This window comes from Berghia stephanieae, chromosome 3 (genome assembly GCF_034508935.2).
Source record: "Berghia stephanieae isolate SIO BIC M18660-M18661 chromosome 3, UCSD_Bste_1.3, whole genome shotgun sequence".
NCBI lineage: Eukaryota > Metazoa > Mollusca > Gastropoda > Nudibranchia > Aeolidiidae > Berghia > Berghia stephanieae.
Genome location: NC_088362.1, coordinates 24,198,247 through 24,220,746, shown reverse-complemented (window position 1 = coordinate 24,220,746; position 22,500 = coordinate 24,198,247). Strand labels below are relative to the sequence as shown.

Here is a 22,500-nt window from a genome sequence, read left to right as displayed (position 1 = left end):
TCAAGGCCACACAACGCAGCGGCGGGTACTTGAACTCGGTACCTTTCGGGTAAGAAACAAAGACCGTACCACTTAGCCACGCTGCCCCAAAAGATCTCATTTTATTACCCAGCACCGAACCCAATAATTTGTCTAACGGTGAAAAAGACAAGGTAGAAAAAAAATATTTTTAAAAAGAAAATAAATAAAAATCTAAACCAAAAACAATCATCCCGAAAAAACAGCCTGCCTGGACTGGGAATCGAACCTCAGACCTCCTGATTTGTCTCTCTTGTACGGTATCTTTTTTTCTGCTTTGTCTGGCACTATTTCATACAAAACCATTTAGAATTTCTTTTCTGGCTATACGTGTGTGTGTGTGTGTGTGTGTGTGTGTGTGTGTGTGTGTGTGAGGGGGGGGGGGGGATCCTGATGTATAATAATAATAAAATAAATAATAATAATAATAATAATAAATAATAATAATAATAATAATAAATAATAATATAATAATAATAATAATAAATAATAATAATAATAATAATAATAATAATAATAATATTTCTTTATTGTCATAAAAAAAGTGGCAATTTGTCATTTGGTTACACATTTATATCAATTTTCCTTAATGAATACAACAACAACAACAACAACAACAACAACAAAACAAAAAAGACAAAAAAAACCAAAACAAAAACAAACAAAAAACAAAACAAAAAACTGTTCACGCAGTTTATTTGATGGGTTTTTTTTTTTTGTTTTTGTTTTTTGTTTTTTTGTTGTTTTTTTTTCAATGGCACTGCAAATTCATAATGTTACCATAAACTTTCCTTTTAAAAAAGAAATGTGCCTTTGAGAAAATCCGTTATGTCATATTTACCTTAACCAGTTAACTGCCGTACTCTGGAAAAACATCTTTTAAAATTTGGCCATAAAACTCGTCCTTCAAATTCGATCGATTTATATCACCATCATCTTGGCAACAACAACCCCCCCCCCCCCCCCCCCCAAAAAAAAAAAAAAAATCCCAAAAAGAAACCCTCTCAACCCCGGGAATCTAAAGAAGACTTCGCGAAGTCTCAGAGCTTTTGCGAAATGATGAGGTCATTTAAATATATATCGATCAACATTTCAAGGACGAGTTTCCTGGCCAAAACTTTTTAATTAGTTTTAGTCCTGAGTAACACGGCAGTTAACTGGTTAAACGTCGTGATAAAATAAAATATTTGAACAGATATTGGCGTGAGTTTAATAATGATATTGACAAACCAACTCAGGGTTGTATCAACACATCCGGGTCGACACGATCGTTCAATAAAAATAGAATAGCCCATTGAAAACGCCTTTCACTACAGGAAATAAACACTGAATGAAAGAAAAGCGGACGCGTTAAAATAATATTTGAATTATGACTGGCACTTATAATAAAAACTACAAGGCGTCGTCACTCCATACACAAAAGAACCTACGGATCATCAAATTCAAATCAAAGGTATGATAATCTTTTGATTTACGACTTTTCAACTTTCACAAAAAACAAAAACAAAAACAAAAAAACAAACAAACAAAAAACAAACATTTGTGACCTGTGATCTCTACAAAGTATTACGTCGAGGCGACGTGTACATATGCCTACGCAGGTCTGACATCCGAACTCAATTATGGGCCTAGTTTAACATTGTTGTAATGGACAATGATTTGCGTCATTTTTTTTTTTTTTAATATCCATTACAACAATACCCATAATAAATTGGATTATCAGACCTGCAAATAAGTGCACGTCGGATTGGGGTGTATAAAATTCATTTTCCAGCTTAACTGTAACTGTTATCGTTGTTGGGGATCCCGATAGCTCAGTTGGTAGAGCACTCGATTCACAAGCAAAGGGACCAAGATCGATATAAATATATCCCGGGTTTTTCCGTTCCGTCCCCTTTATACTATTCATTTCCAGGCCACTTTAAGTCCATAGCTACCGTTAGTAAATTTTGATACTAAGCTGTGAGAAGCTGTGAAGTGTAAAAACCCATAATCAAAAATGAATATAACAGCTTCAAAAAATAATAAAAACATAAATACATTAATAAATACAGTTTTGTTGTTTGCTGAAGAAGGGTTTTGATCCCAAAACGTTCCGTGTTTGGTATTTTGTTCTGTTTTAAAAGCTGTTATACTCATTTTTGTTTATTTCTTTAGTACATTTCAAGAATGTCAAGATCAGAATTAGGGACCCCCCCCCCCCCCCCCCCCCCCCACACACACACACACAGACACAATGAGCTTTTATATAGCGTGCTCAGTGCTTTACAAAGGGACACTGACCAACAGCAACACGTAACATGTAGAACGAGACATGACGCCTTTTCGGCCATATCAAGGACTCGACTATGCGCCGAGAGAGGCTCAAACCTCGGTCCTTCCGATCCGAAAGCGAGTGTCACACCACAAGACCATATTTCAGCACAAAAAAAAATTGAGGGGTGACTATGTGGTTTAGTGGTATGACACTAGCCTTGGAATCGGAAAAATACTGTTATAGATACTTAGTAAATGTAAGACTGATGACGTGTTTGTCTATTTGGCATGTAAAATCAAAAAAGCAAAATACAAAACAAAATAATAAAGAAAAAAACAACAACTCTGGAGCGTGCTCAACGAGCGTTTTGAATGAGTACCTATACTGGTTCCATACTACAAGATTTAATTGATTATCTTTAACATCGCGCGTAGGTAAAATGACATCCGCTGAACATCTCATCGGAAGGAACGAAATTGACGTCACTCAGCTTTTTGTTACTGTTCTTAGACGGCCATTTTGGTGATTACTTCTCCCTAAATGGTACCAATCAGACTATAAACGTTCAAGGTTATACAGTTTTGTGTCTTGGTATCTATATTTGACTGGCGAACGTTGTGAGTACTTTACATAATTGCATAGCATCATATCATCAATCTCACGTGGTGTGCTAAGTGGAGGAGGAGACGATCAACCAGGTGAAAACGCGCTTTTAGTTAAATTCGTTTCTCGGTGATCTTTTAGTCTCAGTTATTGAACCGTGGAGTCAGTGATTTTAATCTTGGGTCAAGGCTACCACACGCCCTGTCTTGGGTGCATCCCTTGTCTAATCCCTTTCTTCTGTTTTGCTTTTTTTTTTTTTTTTTTTTTTTTTTTTTTGGGGGGGGTTTTTTGTTTTTGTTTGGGGGGGGGGGGGGGGGGTGCGTTTAATTTCAAACATTTTTTCACCCCAATGCATGGCTTGAATATAACATTATATTTTATAACTTGATATTATTTTTCATTCTTTGCAACACAGCACCGTGAACTTTTGATCAAAATAAGTTTTCAGGTTTTATGTTTATCTTATTTTGTAAAAAGTATGTATATAATAACATTTTGAAAAGTGAATTATCAAATTAACGGACGAGAGACGAATGCGAAATGCTATGTTGACGTTTTCTCTGTATGGGCATGCATGTGCCATTAGTCTTTGAACCGGGTGTGCCGAATATTTTCCCACTAGCGGGGTTCGTATATGGGCGACGGAGATCCGATGCAAGGTCTGGCGGACTATATGGAAAACCTGGATAATAAGGGCGTGGGTTGTGGGAGCCAATAGCTGCTGCTGCGGCTGTTCCACAGTGTAAGCGCGATTTGGCGTTTTTAGTGAAATATATTAAACAACTGGCGAAAATTTTTTAAAAGCTGTTTGCATGGTGAATTAAGGTTTGGAAATTATTTCTTCACATCAAAAAAAAAATTACCTTTATGATTTAAAAAATGTACACCAATTTCATAAAATACACAAATCATGTTCCCCCTTAACCGACGTGCACATAAATGCAGGTCTGACATCCGAACCCACTTATGGCCCCAGCTTACCATTGCTGTAAAGGACAATATTTTGCGTCATTTTTTTAGATTTCAATTCCAACAATGAGCCATAAGGAATTGGGCTATCAGACCTGCAAATAAAAGAGAGAGAGAGAGAGAGAGAGAGAGAGAGAGAGAGAAAGGGAGAGACACACACAGAGAGAGAGAGAGAGAGAGAGAGAGAGAGAGAGAGTGAGAGAGAGAGATGCCTAAAAAAAGTTGTCATTTTTTTCAGACTATTTGGCATTATTCCTATAACTTTGTTTGGCAAATTATACAAAATTAATCTGGCAACCCGGAGTGCACAGCAATAATTAGCGTGTAAGATTTCCCAACATAAATGACAGCGGTAGACGACTTTATAACCTCGTGCCAAGTTCATCCGTTATAGGCCAAATTGAACTCTACAACTTTTATCCATTATTATGTTTTTTCGGGGCTATTTTTTTTTTGTGGTTGTCCTTTATGGGGTTTTTTAAAATCTTTAATCTATAATATATTTTTTTTCAAATCATAATTAATCCGATTGCTGTAACCTTGGTCAAAACGCTTCAAAATGCTGGAATCCACGTTGAAAGTTAAAAGTTGAAAGGCTTATGTTCGACAATAGTCATTACTGCCGGACTCCGGGCAAAACAAAACAAAACAAACAAACAAAATTCTTAAATCTGGGTCTCTAAGAAAGGCTTCGCGAGTCTTTGAGAAGACGCCGGGTCATTTAAATCGATCGATATTTGAAGGACGAGTTTTCTGGACAATATTTTAAGTTCCTGCCATTCCATAGTCCGGCAGAATAGAAATTAAGGAGAATGTCCAATTTACAATTTAAGAACCCCCCCCCCCCTTCCACACCCACACACAAAACAAAAACGAACAAAAAAAACAACAACTTGCATTTATATAGGGTAATAATCTCCTCTAAACAGCATGACTTCACATGAAGGCGATTATTAATCTTTCTTCTTTTTTTTTTTCGACTGAGACAACGCTGTTTACGACCAAAAACAAAAAGGAGCTTACGACCTTCAGCACACAAATCATGGGTGGCTGGGCGGATTGACTTTTTTATCGAGAGATACTCGAGTACCGATATGACACATCGTAAGTAATCGGTTCTAGAATTGAAACGATGCCTACTTCGATTTGTGCTATTTCCCCCTCACATAATCCACTACTCTGAGGGAAATGAATGGGTATGTATCGAACACAGGCAAGACGCACGCAATCAATGTCAAGTCAGTGAACAAAATATTGAGACAAAGGATAAAAACATGAGTAACAGTAAAAGGTTAAAGGTCAGTTAAATCGATGACAGGTAATTCACTGACTTGCTTAAAGTTCAAAGTGTTAACATCCGCTCTCTCTCCACTCCCCCCCCCCCACTCTCTCTCTCTCTCTCTCTCTCTCTCTCTCTCTCTCTCTTCTCTCTCTCTCTCTGTGTGTGTGTGTGTGTGTGTGTGTATATGTGTGTGTGTCTGTATGTGTGTACCAGGGATTGTACCAGCCCACAAGGCATCCCAAATATTTTTCTGCCGTCTGTCTGTCTGTCTGTGTATGTGCGTGCGCGCGCGTGTGTGTGTGTGTACGCGCGCGCGATTCTGTCTGTGTGCATCAAAGAGATTGTACCGGCCTGCAAGACATGCCAAATTCTTTTCTGCCGTTTGCCCGGATTTTAACGGATATATTAATGATTGTATTGTGTTTGTGTCTAACTGAGGAAGTGTTTTCAGCCAGAAAGGGTCAGTGTTTGGTATTTTGTTTGTTTTTGTTTGTTTTTTCCAAAAGATGTATAGAAAGGAACGAAATTGACGTCATTCAGCTCTTTGTTACTGCTTTTAGCCGGGCACTTTTATGAGTAGTTCTCACCGAATTCTATCAGACTATAGATAGTATGCGCTTGGCTATGAAGCTCACAAAATCGCCATCCGGAAGTTTAACGGAACAAGACACAAAACTCTGTGTAACCATAATTAAGTGAGAATTACTCTTAAACTCGGATGGCAAAAAACAAAAACAAAGACCCGAGTGGCGTCCACTTCATTCCATTTATACTATAAACGTTGAATGTTACACGCATAGCTTTGTGTGTTGGTACATTATATCCAGCTGCCGGATGTTGGTGAGTTTTTTTTTAAACTAAACGCATAGCATCAATAGAATTAAATGAAACCTGTCCCACTTCAATTTCCGGGCAACAGATTTCATAACCATGAATATATACCTGTCTCAACCTACTGCAGGCCCCTCACTCTCACCCCCTACCATTTCTTCAGAGCTAATAATATACCATAATATACCACAGGTTTAATTTCATTTAACTATATTTGTATAGAGTCACGTCATAGAACATGCAATTCTGTTGACAATATGATTATATATATTTTTATATGCGTATTGCATACCATGTATATTGTGCACCTAGAGCTATATTGTATGGGCCAGGCGCTATTTAATAACTTACAATTTAATAATAATAATAATAATAATAATAATAATAATAATAATAATAATAATAATAATAATAATAATAATAATAATAATAATAATAATAATAATAATTATTATTATTATTATTATTATTATTATTATTATTATTATTATTATTATTATTATTATTATTATTACCAATAATAATAATATTATTATTATTATTGTTATTATTAATATTATTATTTTATTATGTTTTACCCAATAAATTTGAGCAACCCTAAGACTGTCATTGGACAGGTACAGCAAAAATGGGCGACTCGCTAAACTCCCTTGTCAAGACGCTTTACAACCCGTAATTATCTCGTCATGTTATATCCCCCCCCCCCCTCCCCAAACCAACCAACCCTTTTTTCATAAGTAGGCAATAAACCAAACGGTGTACGAAAACCCACAGAGTTCTACTATAATATGTTTCGCTAGACTTCTCTGATGAAACCAAACACACACACACAATTATTTCTCGGAGTGGTCGAAGGTGGATGCCACGTCATTGGTAGAATGACGAGCTATCCAATGTGACACAGCTACTCAAAAAGGGTAGATCTATATGTTGGGTGTGAGTTTGTTTTAGATGCCACTGCTACTCTACCACTGATTCAATTACGATAGCATGTACCACGCGACACCCGGGTTAATTGTTTTATCGAGAATCGATCAATAGGAGCTTACAGTGATAAAACACTAGAACACACAAACACACAGGCACTCACTCTATCCCCTCTCTCTCTCTCTCTCTCTCTCTCTCTCTCTCTCTCTCTCTCTCCTATTTTTTCTGTCTCTATATTAAAAAAAAAAAATACAACAAGAAAAAAAAACACAATGAATTTTTGCGAGCAGTAAAGAACGGGCAGCTGTATTTGATTCAGTCCTGGAAGAAAGTAAACAGGGATAAATATCCAATGAACCTTACAGATCGAAAAGGCAGTAAGACTGGGTTTCAGCAAATGACGTCCGTGGGCATAATATAGCCCTATACAATGAAATCTTATTGATAGAGTAAAGCCAACACCGCGGGGCTAGAAAGGTTGGCTGAATTAAAGCAATGTTCAATTTTCAATGGAACCCACGTATATAAAGTGTTGACTTTAAGCATTGTTCAATTTTCAATGGAACCCAAATATATAAAGTGTTGACTTTAAGAATTGTTCAATTTTCAACAGAACACACTTATACAAAGTGCTGACTTTAAGTAATGTTCAAATTTCAACGGAACAAACTTATATAAAGTGACTTTAAGCAAAATTTACCAACCGATCACAGTTGAATAAAGAACAGAAAAGTTGCTACCATCAGGAGGTGTTGACTTTAAGCCAACGTTGGCTTTGAAACTTTTGACTTTATGCAGATTCTACTGTAATAATAGCCATGGGGACACGTCACCACGTCACTGTACAACATTCGCGTACTGACAAGCTCGGTTTTACTGCGGGTCACAATGGGAGGACGGAAGGAAGGGATGGGGGGTGGGGAGAGAGAGAGAGAGAGAGAGAGAGAGAGAGAGAGAGAGAGAGAGAGAGAGAGAGAGAGAGAGAGATAATATATGAGAGGCGGATATTAATTTATAATATGTGGTCGCCGACACACCTGACTTATTTTACGATTGTGTTGATGTCAATTTCCCCATTTGGTTGTGACGGTCACTACTCCAGCCAGTCCTCGTCGTGGCGTTTGTTAACCAGTTAGCTGCCGTTCCTTAGAAAGACGCGAATTCAAAATTTTGGCCAGAAAAAAAAATATCGATCGATTTAAATGACCTCTATCTTGCCAAAAACTATGAAACATGGGATCTCGCGAGATCTTCTTGAAGACCCAGGTTTGAGAGATTTTGTAAACACGAGGGTCATTTAAATCGATCGATGTTTGAAGGATAAGTTTTCTGGCTAAATTTTGAAATACGCGTCTTACTGAAGTACGTACGACAGTTAACTGGTTAATCCAAGTTGGTAGCCACTAAGTACGTATTGGTCGCAGGTGACGGGCGGGGGTCGGGGGGAAAATCGATACCAAATAAACGGACACGTCGACGTTGTAGTAGATGGATTGGATTATAAGAATGACATAATTTATTTTATTATTATTATCATATTGATATACATATATATATATCCACGTGGCTAGTTGAATGTCCATCTTTCCCCGTGTGTTTTCTTACAACGCCCATCTGGTTTGCGTAACCTTGAACCTGATGCAGAGATGCAACGTGTCAAGTACCTCCCCCCCCCCCCCAATCCCGTTTTATTACTAAGTGGTCGAGTGGTATGATACTCGCTTTCGGATCGGAAGGTCCTGATTTTAAACTCGGCGAATAGTTGAGTCCCCGGAGAAGGTTCTTTACTCACATTCAGGTGTAAAATGAGTACCTGGCCGTTAACAGCGTTATCTCTGTCCGAAAAAAAAAAATGTAATATCGCCTTTTTATCTTTTTGGTCTTTATTTTCCCTTTCTCTTATTTTAAACGAAAATGTAATGTATAAAAATGATTATATTAACTACTACATTTATATAGCGCACTATCCAATTTTGGAAACAAGATGGAGACTAAAGGAGAGACAGAAATATTCCAGCTAATAAGGCAAAGGCGTTATTCTTTACACCATGCTGACATAACAAACAACAAGCATATTATACACTACGATAAATAAAGACCCCAAGCGCCTAGATGACACACAAGAACTGAGATGCGAAAAGGATTTAGAACACCTGAGATCCATCGCAGCACACCGTCATCAGTGGAAAGAACTCATTCAAACAAATCAGAAAAGCTGCCAAAGCGTCCCAGTCCGGAGATAAGAGGCGATCGGCAATAAGTCAAGTAAGTAAATATCCACTTACCGTGCACAAAGCGCTTTACAAGGGGTCGCTAGCCAACAGCAACAATTAACATGTGGGATAGGGAATAAGATTTCAAAACAGATTTAAAAGTAGTGCCCCTTTGTTGGAAGTCGCGTCTTGACAACCGACATTAGTACCAATCATTAGCGGGAAGTTCAGTAAGTTTAGGAAGGGTTGTCTCATCGTATTGTATTATTTATCAACATCTTTTATTTTTAATTTGTAGTCTACATCATATTTTGTTAACATTTCATAATGGAGAAAACTAAAGAAAAGATCTACGTTGATTATATGCATTTTTATACAGAAATATGAATAATAAATTTTGTATTTGCAGCGCTTGGCTTGTAGTTGGTTTGTTTACAAATATCTTCTCCGTCGGTGACGTCCAATCAAGGGACGCTACTCTTCCGCTAATCTCATTCCCTATAAGACATGGCTGGCGCCGTTTAAGCATTATTATATCTTTTTTCCCCCGACAGAGACAACGCTGTTAACGGTTAGGTACCCATTTTACGCCTGAGTATGTGAGAGAATGTTATTAAAGAGCCCTTTCCAAGGACTCAGCGGAGTAGGACTCAAACTCGAGACCTACAGATCCAGATGCGCATGTCGTACCACTAGACAACGTAGCAGCAGGAACAGGATTTTTGTTGGGGTTTTTTTCTTTCTTTTTAAGATGAAAATGTCACCCATCTCATAAAACGGTATTCAGTCGAGATGGTTTTGAGTTGAACTCATTGCCATTTTCAAAATACGAAGTTTTATGGAGCTTGCGACACTTTGAGGTCATATCAGTGTCAGTAGATAGATAGATAGATAGATAGATAGATAGATAGATAGATAGATAGATAGATAGATAGATAGATAGATAGATAGATAGATAGATAGAGAGAGAGAGAGAGAGAGAGAGAGAGAAAGAGAGAGAGAGAGAGAGAGATATGACGTGTCCACGTTTAATTTGGTTCACCCATACATTATAAAGTTTAACCTTACGTTTAACTTGATTCACCCGTACATTATAAAGTATCTGTTACATTTATAATCGTAGGACGGCTTTGGGAACAAAAACTGTGTCTTGAGCATTATAAGCGGCAGATACAATCTTCTTAATGAATTGCTCCGATAGAAAGGTTACTAATTTGCATCAGTTATCAAATTTTTTCTCGGCGAACTGGGTCGAGGTCAGAAAACTACAATGCAAGTTTGCCAGATCATTTTAGCATATAAAGCAAAACAAATCGTAGAGGGAATAAAAGCCAAGTGTTTAACATTCTGAAAAAGTCTGGAGCGGGCACTTATATCACAATAATGATAAGCAATATTATAGACGATAGAGAAGTGCTAGATGAAAAGTGGCATCTGTTTTTTCTCTATATCATATTATATTTCTCACCTATATCATATTATATTTCTCACCTTTCTGTTAGCAACGCAATAATTAAAGGTAGAAAAAAAAATATTTATTTTCTTATCACGATTTATCACAACTTTTACTTTATCTTACAAACTCGGTGGCAAAACCTGGTAAATTTTGGATTATTTATTGTATTTTCCGATGTTCGTGAGAATGTCTTGTAAAGGCTGCCCCATGAAACTCGAAGAAATAAATAACAATAGTCAATAGGAATGGAGGCTTCAATTCAATTGAATGAAGACAGGGGACCTTTGTCAGCAAAACACGATAAATGAAATCACAAAAGACAAACGAGCGATGAGAGGATGGCCTGTAATGTTAGGTGAAGATTGTTTGAGATTTGAACTCACTGTCGCCAGGGACGTAGTTGTCAGATGCCCTCCCTCAACCTCTCACATTACTTAGATTGTAATTAATTGTATAAAAATAGACGTGCGTGTTATTTAGATGTGACAATAGAATTCTGACGACGGTGGATTTTTATACACAACGGTGACTAGCTAAAATGTGACTAGTCAGCGGCTGACGTAGATATTCTCAGTAGCAGGGTGTAGAATCTTACAATTATAGGGCGTAAAAGAGCGAGGACGGATTTGTTTGGTTTTTGTTTTTTTTTTTTTTGTTTTTTTTTTGTTTTTTGTTTGTATTTTTTGACGACTAGTAATCATTTACAATAAAACATAAGATACCGTCACTCATCACTCTGAAACCAGAAGATCAAATATACAAAGGCATGTATCCCCGTACTGGTTGGACACTTTCAAGGAGATTGGAACCATTATTTTGACATCACACTTTTGTCCCCTATCATTTTTTTTTACCTTACATGGAAGCCTCGATTATTTTTAATAACACCAATAATATATTCCATTACCATTGTAATACCAATAGAAGCTGTGGACTGTAAAAAGCAATAAACAAAAATGAATATAACAGCTTCGAAAAAGAACAAAATACCAAACCTGGGACGTTTCGGGATCAAAACCCATCTGCTACCAACAACAACAACAAAAAATAATAATAAAGACATACATTTTAAAATACATTACTAAAACTACATTACTAAAAAACCGGTTCTTTTTTTAAGCTGTTATATTCATTTTTGTTTATTACTTTTTTCATTAACATTGTCAACATTACTGGGATTGGAAATGTCACAGCAATGAGATTGAAGACATCCTGTTCACAATAACTACCATCCATCGATCTGTCTGTGAACGAATGACAATGACAAATACAAATGCTCTCTCTCTCTCTCTCTCTCTCTCTCTCTCTCTCTCTCTCTCTCTCTCTCTCGGAGAGTACCTAACCGTTAACAGCATTGTTTCTGTGGGGGAAACATGTTATATCACCTAACAGGCGTTATACCTCGTGCTCCATTTTAAGTGTTGCTGTAGGCTTAGGACCCCTCGTAAAGCGCTTAGAGCACATTTAGTGGATATTGTCCTATATAAATGCTCACGTGTTTGTTTTGTTTTGTTTTGTTTTTTAATTACTTGAAGCACTCAGAAAAATGAAGTCGACTTATTTCTCCATGATGGGCCTGGGATGGTTCTCAAGGACCAAAGTGTAAACATCTAATGCCCTTTATTACAATCTTGAGCTTTTAAATAGTGCAACATCCACTAAACATGCGCAGCGCGGTTTACAACAAGGCCCGAGTCAACAGCAACACTTCGCATGAAGGACGAGACATAAATTGCATTTGAATAGAAATCATTTGCAATTCGTATGACTTTTACTAACACACAAGTTTTATCCCTCACTGAGTCTGACATAATAATAACGTGTTGTTTTTGTGAGTGTGTGACTCGTACACACTCTGTCAAAATTGCCGGCGACAAGTGATGCGTCTGTGTTGTTCTCGTATTACTGTGTGTTGTGTTATTTTAGGTCACACACGTGTACCGCTACGGCTACGATTTCTCCTGACTCTGTTTTGTGTGTGTGTGTGTGTGTGTGTGTGTGTGTGAGAGAGAGAGAGAGAGAGAGAGAGAGAGAGAGAGAGAGATGGAATAATTATGGATCAGCACGATCGGGAATCTCGTAACGGGTCGATCGATTCGTTCGAGGTCGGTTCCATTGATATCTTGAGTTGTGTCAATTCTACTTGTACCGGTTAAATATGCAAGTACATACAAGGACGATTATTTTTTTTCGATGGTTTGACAGTATTTCTACTACAACAATGAGCCCATGGCACTGAGTTATCAGACCTGCAAATGCGTACACGTTGGTTTGAGAGATTTTTTAAATTTTATTAGATCAATGAGCCCATAACACTTTGGGTTAGCAGACACGTAAATAAGTAAAACGTTAGTTTGAGGGTATTTCCATCACAACAATGAGACAAATAATTAACAGACCTGCAAGTTCACATTTGATTAAATAGGTAAAACAATTGGAAATAGGAAACTTCCGACAGTATCGATATACAAAGCAATATATTTATGGCTACACAGAACGCATTTCTATAGAATTGAACATGCAAATTAAACTTGTCGAAATAGCCACAAAATGACAGTTGTAAGATCATGTTGACAAACAGCGACGAGAATATTAACTATGATTGGGGGGGGGGGGGGGGGGGGGGGCACGATAGATATGACAGAAGGAAGGGAAAGAGAGAGCGAGATAAAGATAGACGGAGGAAACGGATGGGAGAGTGAGATGGATAACAGAGAGAGAGGGAGGGAGATGGATAACGGTAGAAAGAAGGGAGAGAGAGACACACACAGAGAGAGAGAGAGAGAGAGAGAGAGAGAGGAGAGGAGGAGAGAGGAAGGGGTGGTGTGTGGGGGGGGGGGGGGTACATCCAGAGAAGCACTAACTGGATTTGGAAACCTGCTCCAAGCAGTGCTTGCCCCAGTCCTTGTTTTTTGTTGTTTTTTTTTTTTTTTTGGTAAGATTATTAGGATGTAGGATTACGAGATGTTCAGCATGAACAGCGATTCAGTTGGGGAAGGGGAAGTCTTGAAAGCTTGATCAGAAAAACAAGTTATGATAAGATTGTGAAGATCGCGTGCTCAAGCTTAATATATAGTGCAATATCCAATATATGTGCTCAAAGCGCTTTACAAGGGCTCCCAGTCTAAGAGCAATATTGCACGTGACCCGACGCCTTTTATTTAAAATTTAAAAGGCGACATTACCACTGTGCTCTACAGAGGCAACGCGATTACTGGTGAGATACTAAATTGGGGTCCTAAAACACGATGAGAGAACGTGAGTTAATTAAGGTGTAGTCCCCCCCCCCCCTTTCCCCATCCCCAATTACTCCGACTTTGAGCCAGCCACGGAGAGCGGGATTCAAACCAGGGACCAGCCGGTCCGAAGGCGAGTGTCGTACCACATAATCACAAATCATGACAATAGCTACACAAGAATAGTAGGAGTAGGAGCCCTAAGAATGCCGTTATTCTAAACGTAATCAATGTTTCAGGTTTATTACAAAACGTTCCTTACACAATACAATGTGCCACAAACACATGATAATAATATGTGGACTTTGATTTGTTTATATATAGGACTATTTCCTGAGAGAGAAAAAATATGCAGAGCCAAACCATAGGCATGAGCGTTATTTTTATTAATTTAAGGAAGTACAATGTTGGTGTTTTTTTTAGTTTTACATTTACAGCTCTAAGCGTTTCTACAATGTGCTGACACTGGCGACGGGTTTTGTTTGTTTTGTTTTGTTTTTCTGTTTTGGTAACCACAAACTAACTGATTAGTCAACTAGTCATTTGCTCACGTGTGTCGTAGATAAAACTGTTCCTGTTCTACTCGGATCGTAATATATTACACGGCGTTGGTACGATGACTGATTTATGTACAATAATTTTATTTTATTTTTTTGACTTTATTCCAAATCAACAGCATCACCAATGAAGACACAATCTAAAGTCAAACCGTACTCAATAGTCATCATGGAATTTATCATTATGTGTTACTTTCGATGAACGACACACATCGACGTTACCGGCATCACAGCGGCACCGGCGAGTTATTCATTGGAACCACATTCTCTTAGCACGCACTTGCTCTATGTATTTAGCCGGTCGTAGAAGAGAACGAATGAGAAAATATGGGTGGGGTTGGCGATCTGTTAAGCCAATTTCGTAGTTTGAAAAAAAAATCGAAATATTAAAGAAATAGAATTGTTTTTAGAATCATTCTGAAAGAAGATAAGAATTTGTCGAGGCATTTTCATTTAGTACCAGACAAAAATAGCGCATCATAGAGTAGAGAATAGTCGACTTACCGGTGATGAGGGCAACTTTGCCTGCCAAAGATCCTTTTGCTACGGCTGCCATTGTGAATATGTTTTTAGACTAGAATGGAATGAATCAACAAGTAACAAAATATTTATTAAAATAATTGATGATGGTAATGGTACTAAGGACGCACAGAGCAGGTACTAGGATGAATAAGAACAGACTTGCACGAACAGACAGTACACAATATGAGAATGAGCGTGTAAAGGGAGAGAGAGAGAGTGTGTGTGTGTGAGAGAGAGAGACAGAGAGAGAGAGAGCTCTGTCCTCCGACAAGCCACACACAGCATGCGGCGATGGTGCAAGACTGAGCGCCGAGTGTTGAGCGGTTCGCGACGAAGTGACTTCAAGGTGTCAAAGTTCAGTCACCCACGTGTATTCAATGCTCACCTTCTCACAAATTAACCAGAAGATTTCTGAACAATCAAAACATGGGATTTGTGACACACCCTCAAACCCAATCGGACAAACAGTGCTAGCGAGTTGTTTACAAACAATAGAATGAAGGAAGTTGACATCAATGTGCTTTGTTTTTCTTTTCAGACCACTAGTTGTGCAATTAGTTATCACTAGATTCGCTCAATCAAAATATTGCATTTATGCTTTGCGTTGAGATAGAATAATCACAGTATCCGCCAGCCAAATAAAAGATACCAACACATAGATTGTTTAACCTTTAAGTTCAGTCTGATTGATATAATTTAGTGAGAACTAATCACTAAAAGCGTTTAAAAGTAATTACAAAGTGTGGCGTAGTTGCACACATATGTAAATGCTTATGATCGTGTAGTGGCTTTTTGATAGATGGTAATGCTTTACAATGTGTTGTAGATGTTAATAATTAATGACAAAAGAGTTCAAGTGCCAATGATGATAATTGATTGTACAACATCAAGACATTCAAATCAAAGTCCAGATTCCAAGTTTCATTTCTTACTGATTTATTTGTTGTGATAAATTGATAAATTCAAGATCCAAATCAAATAGCATGGTCATAATTCAATCAGTGTCATAAATTTCAAATCCGTAAAATCAATCCAAGTCTTAAGTCATTTTGCCTATGTAACCATTTTCAATATAGGTACGTGGAATATTTCTAAGTCTGTAAAATAAAGATTCTTAGTAGGATGTTAGAACTTGCAGCATACTACAAAAAGTCTAAAGACTTTGGAAAATACAGCCCTAAGTAAAGTAGAATAGAATAGAAATCGAATAGAATCCCGGTTTGATCAGAAACACTCTATTTTATACCCTATTGTAAACTGTCCCACAATTCTTTCAAACCACTCCTCCTACTGATTTTGACTGCCCCATGTTAGTCTAAAACCGGTCCCTAAAAGTAAAAGCGAATCATACTCAACTCGAAACGTTAAATCCCTAAATATTGATGCTAGACCCCGCCTTTATGATATAATATTATTTTGCTAAACATCAGTTTTTACGCCCAAATGATAGAAACCGACTCGATTACAATCTGATGCATTTATTCTCGATTGCCGATTAACACCAGACAAGAAAGTGATTTTCTATCACTCAACACAATGACCAGTCCATTAACTTGGGACGTAGAACTACCCTAGAACCATTATTTTTTTTTTTTTAAATAATAAGATAGTATCAATCTGTTGCTATTGTTCTATGTTTTATACTTATCTCCTGAATTAATGGACAACAACCGAGAATAAATGAAATCTCCTACAGCTACCCCCATGGTTCTTTCTAATATTTGTCATGTTTTATTGCCATGTTTTTCTCCGAATTCTTGCGTAAACTTCTTGCATAAGTTTACTTTCTTACAAAAGAGCTGATTGACGTCATCTTTGCTCCTTTTATAAACGAGGTCACGCATAGTTCTCCCCGATGGTACGAGCGATCAGGCTTGTTGAACCAGTGTTTTACTTGAACGCATTATCATCGATAATATATAAGAAGTCACTGCTTGAACGCATTATCATCGATAGTAGTACCTGTGTCGTTCGCCATTTACACGTAGGGGCAAAGTGTGGGGATTTGCCCGCATGATCTGCCCCCAATCTCCACGACTTGCCCTCGGGCAAATCTTTTGAGATTGGACCGGCAAGGACAAACTGCCTATGGAACGGTCATTCCTTGCCTTTCCACGACACAGTAATGGGCCATCATCATCATCATCATCATCATCATCATCATCATCATCATCATCATCATCATCATCATCATCATCATCATTATCACCATCATTATCTGCAGCAGCAATGATTTCAACATCGTCATCATTGTCACAGTAAAGATTGTTCACAATTATCTTATTAAATTTTATTTTATTAAGAACTGAATTCATCTCACTCCAGTTATATTTCGGTAGGCTTAGATAAACTTTACCTTCTAATATTAGATCGTCTTTCCTTTTATAGCCTTCCCTCGAATTAATTTCTAATTAGTGAATACTTTTCGTTCTACATTCTGTCACGTAGCCATTTATTATAAAAGCTGATAGGTCTAATATTCTACACTCACTTTCTCTCCACAATCTATGCCGGACGGCCAGTCGCTCTATTCCTATATATATACTGGAAGATTTTTATCTTTTGGGACTTTGTAGATATTATATCTACACCATTAAGACGCCGGAGCTTTTAACTTTGATTGTATAATCTTCAAGGATCAAACCCAAGCCCGCTGTACTACACTATAACCTCTTACCAATTGCCTGGAAGCGGAATTTTACGAGTCCAATCCTATTATCAGAGGAATAGATCATCCAAGCCCATCAACTGCCTGGAAACGTAAACTTACGAACCTGACATATTATCATAAGTTACGTAAAATATTCATATCTCTATTTGTAACTGCCACGATCACTGTTTATCTCTTTTAATTAAATTTCATCATTATTTTTATTTCATTGTAAACAAATCGTTAATTGTTTTTCATTTATAGTAACCAGTAAATTCTGGGGCCTCATTCTACATATATCTTTATGCATAGTCGAGTAGCTCTTTACTCACTTGAGACCATGACATTTTGGAGGGGACACATATAAAGAATTGAATTTATTTAGTTACTTATATCTATTTCATCTAACTTTAAAGTTTAAATTGTAAAACTCTTAATTGCCCCACTTAATCATATTTTAATTGAACTCCCTATTTACAGGATTATTTTTTTTTCTTTTTCATTTCTTCATTTAAATGGAATAGCAATTTATCCATTCATTCTTTCATTCAAATTGAATAGCATTTTATTGATTCATTCCTTCATTCATTTATTCATTTATAAATTATTCATTCATTCATTGTTCATTCATTTATTTATTCATTCATTCATTCATTCATCCATTCATCCATTCATCCGTTTATTCACTCATTTATCCAATCATTCATACATTTATTCCTCCCTTCATTCTTTCATTCATACATTATCCATTCATTCATTCATCTATTCACTCAGTTTTTCATTCATTCATTCATTCCTTGTCCACTTTGTTATTATATCACTCATTTCATTTTGTTGTTTGCCTCATTCATGAATTGTTTTCAATATGTTTACATTCCATAACGATTCATTCACCTATCATCCAATCACTCAGTGTTGTGAACACATTTTGTAACTATTGTAAATCTTACGATATTTTATTGTTTTGTATTTCAGACATCACTGTTAAACACTCTTCAATGCCTAATTACAATTGTTGAACAACCATTGAACAAGAGAGAGGTCCCAGCCACGAACTGAGTTGGTAAATATATCCTTCATTATTCTCTTTTACATGAGTTGGCATCACATAGTAACTATAGACATCGTGATTTGTTTTGCATAGTGATTTGTTTTAAATGCATTTTTGGCATATTACTGTTACCGAAAACCACTTATATATTATGTTCTGAAAAGTGAGTCTTTAAAAACTAAATAATAATAAAAGGAGTCTACTAGCCGTCGTGTTATATTTAGTGATAGATAACTTGGGATTATTTTGGCATCCTATTATTGTTATCACACACTAGTACATTAGCGTCATTGCGAATAATTGTACACAAACTAACGACGAGTCACACACATTGGTGATACATTTTTCGTAGTAACATAGTTTAGAGTACACGCGATTGACACATTGTTATTGACACAAGTCATAATAACTCCGCATTGTATTGACACATTGCTTTATAAGATATAACGATAAAAGGCATCAAATTCAACATACATAATAAGTTGAAATAAGAGAGAGAGATTTCTAAAAATAGAACAGTTCATTCCAGTAAGTGTAAATAAATAAAACAGTCAGTAACAGTATCCTGTCAATATATATATATAAAACATCGTAACTAATTTATTGCAACATGGAAGCATATAAAAGATACTTAAGTCTCGCAAAGGACTTAGAAATCCCCCAGGAAAGAATATTTTCATGGTGCGAAGAGAAAGTAAAAGAAGAAAAAGAACATGAAGAAAGAATTCGTAGAGAAGAAAATGAAGAAAGAATTCGTAAAGAAGAAAAAGAACACGAAGAAAGAATTCGTAGAGAAGAAAACGAAGAAAGAATTCGTAGAGAAGAAAATGAAGAAAGAATTCGTAGAGAAGAAAAAGAACACGAAGAAAGAATACGTAGAGAAGAACGAGAAGAAAGAGTCCAAGAAAGGGAACTAAAAAGACAAATAGCATTAGCAGAAGAAGAAACCAAAAGGACCCAAATGATGCTGGAAATTGAAAAAACAAAAACCGGTCATGAAAGAAAACATAATAATAGTGATGAATTTTTCGTGAAACTTCCACGCATGCCAACATACGATGAACGCTCAGACTGTTTAGAATCCTTCTTACACCGATTCGAAGTTCAGGCTAAAGGTTATCGTTGGCCAGAAAGCAAATGGGCCACAGCCTTGATTAACTGCTTATCTGGAGAACCGCTAAAAGTTTTCTATACCTTAACAACTGAAGATGCAGATGACTATGGAAAAATTAAAGACGCTCTACTAAAAAGATTTAGATTAACGGAAGATGGTTACCAGGAAAGGTTTCACACTGCAAAACCGGAAAGTGGAGAAGACTTTAATACATTCGTGAACCGAATTACTCAATTTCTAAATCGGTGGCTTGAGTTGGCAAACGTAAAACAAGACGACTTTGCAGGCCTTTACTATCTCACGCTGAAGAATCGAATCTATCAAGCTTGCAACCCAGATTTAGTCGCATTCTTTAAAGAGAGAAAGCCAGAAAACTTGGACAAATTAAAAATCTACGCAGAAAACTTTAACAGCGCACATCCATTGACACCCCTTAGCAGAACATTGAAGGAACCATACTACGCTGCCGCTGCTCAGAGTCCAGGTACACCTAAAGTTCAGTACTCAAATAGAACGAGCCGATCAATCACTCGGGACACGCAAGTGAAACAAGATGATCATAGTAACAAACCATGGAACAAACAGTCCAATAGAGACCATAGCCGATCCTATCAAAACAAAACAAGAAATAGCACTGACAATAATACTGAGTATAAGAAAACCAACAAACCTATAATTAAATGTCAATATTGTGGAATGAAAGGCCACACAGCAGACAAATGTTACAAAATCGTGGGATATCCCAAAGAAACTGCAAATGCATCACTCCAAACAGGTGTAAACAATCAGACACGAGTAATGTCAGGAGAAAATATAAATGTGTATTGCGTGAAAGGTATGTCACTTTTAACACAAACTCACAAATCAGGATCGCTATTTTTTTGTGAAGGCAAAGCTAATGGAACTGATTGCAAAATATTGAGAGACACAGGATGCAGTACAGTAGGAATAAAAGCATCTTTGATCAATGACGAAGACAAAACTGGAAAAACGGTACAATGCATCACATTCAGTGGCACAGTCGAAACCTTTGAAACAGCTAACGTGTACATAGAAACCCCATACTATACAGGAATAGTGGAATGCTGTATACTTCCCAACCCCGTCGCTGATGTTATTGTTGGCAATATAAAAGGTCTTAAAGACAACCCAACAGATGTAAAGGAATGGTCATTAACCCAAGAAACAGCTTGTCTAGCAGAAACAAGAAAGATGACTAAGACAACAGAGAAGCCAATGACTATTTCTCTAGAACCACAACAATTTGACAGGAACACGTTCATTGAAGAACAGAAAAAGGACCCGACTTTAACATCATATTTCAATATCGCAAACAAAGGGACGAAATCAAAAGTTGAATACATCATTGAAAAAGATATTCTGTTCAGGTTACATAGGAAAAGAAACAAAATAGCTAAACAACTGGTCACGCCGAGTATTTACAGAAACAAAATCCTTGGAATAGCGCACGATTCAATAACTTCTGGACATCTTGGGAGCTCTTCCACATTGAAGAGAATATCCGAGAATTTCACATGGCCTGGAATTACTAAAGACGTCCGAGAATATGTGAAATCGTGTGACACATGCCAAAGAAGAGTCGCAAAAGGCAGAATACCGAGATTGCCATTAGAGACAACCCCAGTTATTGAAAAAGTTTTTCAAAAAGTTGCAATTGACATTATAGGCCTTTAACAAAATCAGATAGAAACCATACACACATACTAACACTAGTCGATTACGCAACCAGGTGGCCAGAAGCGATAGCATTGAAATCAACTACATCGGATCACATAGCTGAAGCATTGATGACAATTTTTACTAGAATAGGCATACCAAATGAGATACTGTCGGACAATGGACCCCAATTTACATCACATATGATGCATGAAACCATGAAACTCATGGGAATCCAACACTCATTCACAACTCCCTACCACCCCAAGCAAATGGTCTTTGTGAAAGATTTAATGGCACTCTAAAGAATATGTTAAGAAAAGTGTCAGCAGAAAAACCAGATGATTGGGACAGATACTTACCAGCAATCCTATTTGCATATAGAGAAATACCCCAAGAATCTACAGGCTACTCCCCATTTGAGTTGATGTATAGACGATCACCTCGCGGCCCGATCAATATAGTAGCCGATATTTGTAAAGGGAATGAGGAGGACAATAACGAAATTATGTTTGCTTACGAATATGTAAGAAACCTGAAAGACAGAATAGAGGATACATGTAAGCTAGCACAGGAATCCGTCACTAAAAAAGCAGAGAAATACAAGGAATACTCCGATAGAAAAAGCAAGTCAAGAAAATTTGAGATTGGTGACAAAGTACTAATACTCTTACCCGATGACTCGAGTAAACTTTTAGCTACATGGAAAGGACCATTCAAAATAACAGCAGTAAAATCTAATGTTAATTACGAGATTAAAATGAACAACACAACAAAGACATTCCATGCAAATATGCTAAAAAAGTATTTTGATAGAGACACAGTGTCGCAACCTATGTTTACTAATATCGAAGCTTCAAATGCAGGATTGATCATACCGTTGGTCATGGGACACAGACACCCGAGACAGAAAAACAAACAAAAATCGCACAATTGCAACCACCTAAGACAAAAAAAGAAGTACGCAAAGTACTTGGGCTCCTAAATTTTTACAGGAAATACATTTACAACTTCGCGCACATCGCGACACCGCTAACAAATCTGACAAAGAATGGGTCACCGAACAAAATTGTTTGGACAGAAGTGTGTCAGAATAGCTTTAACCAGTTAAAGGCATTACTCTGTTCAGAACCAATT

General features: G+C 37.0%; 1 protein-coding gene across 2 annotated transcripts in view; it reads right to left on the bottom strand.

The window, feature by feature from the left end:
* The window catches only part of LOC144967401 (3-oxoacyl-[acyl-carrier-protein] reductase FabG-like), a 52,408-nt gene extending 37,296 nt beyond the window's left edge, over positions 1 to 15,112 (bottom strand). The window contains exon 1 of one of the 2 annotated variants that reach the window (XR_013644386.1): positions 14,854 to 15,093. Coding sequence is in view for 1 of the 2 variants with exons in the window: in XM_078904551.1 (XP_078760677.1) it covers positions 14,854 to 14,905 (52 nt within the window). In the remaining variant the exon portion in view is untranslated. Of the gene's footprint in view, positions 1 to 14,853 lie in introns of both variants that reach the window. The other variant, XM_078904551.1, reaches the window with a different exon arrangement.
* Between the last annotated feature and the right edge of the window lie 7,388 nt (positions 15,113 to 22,500).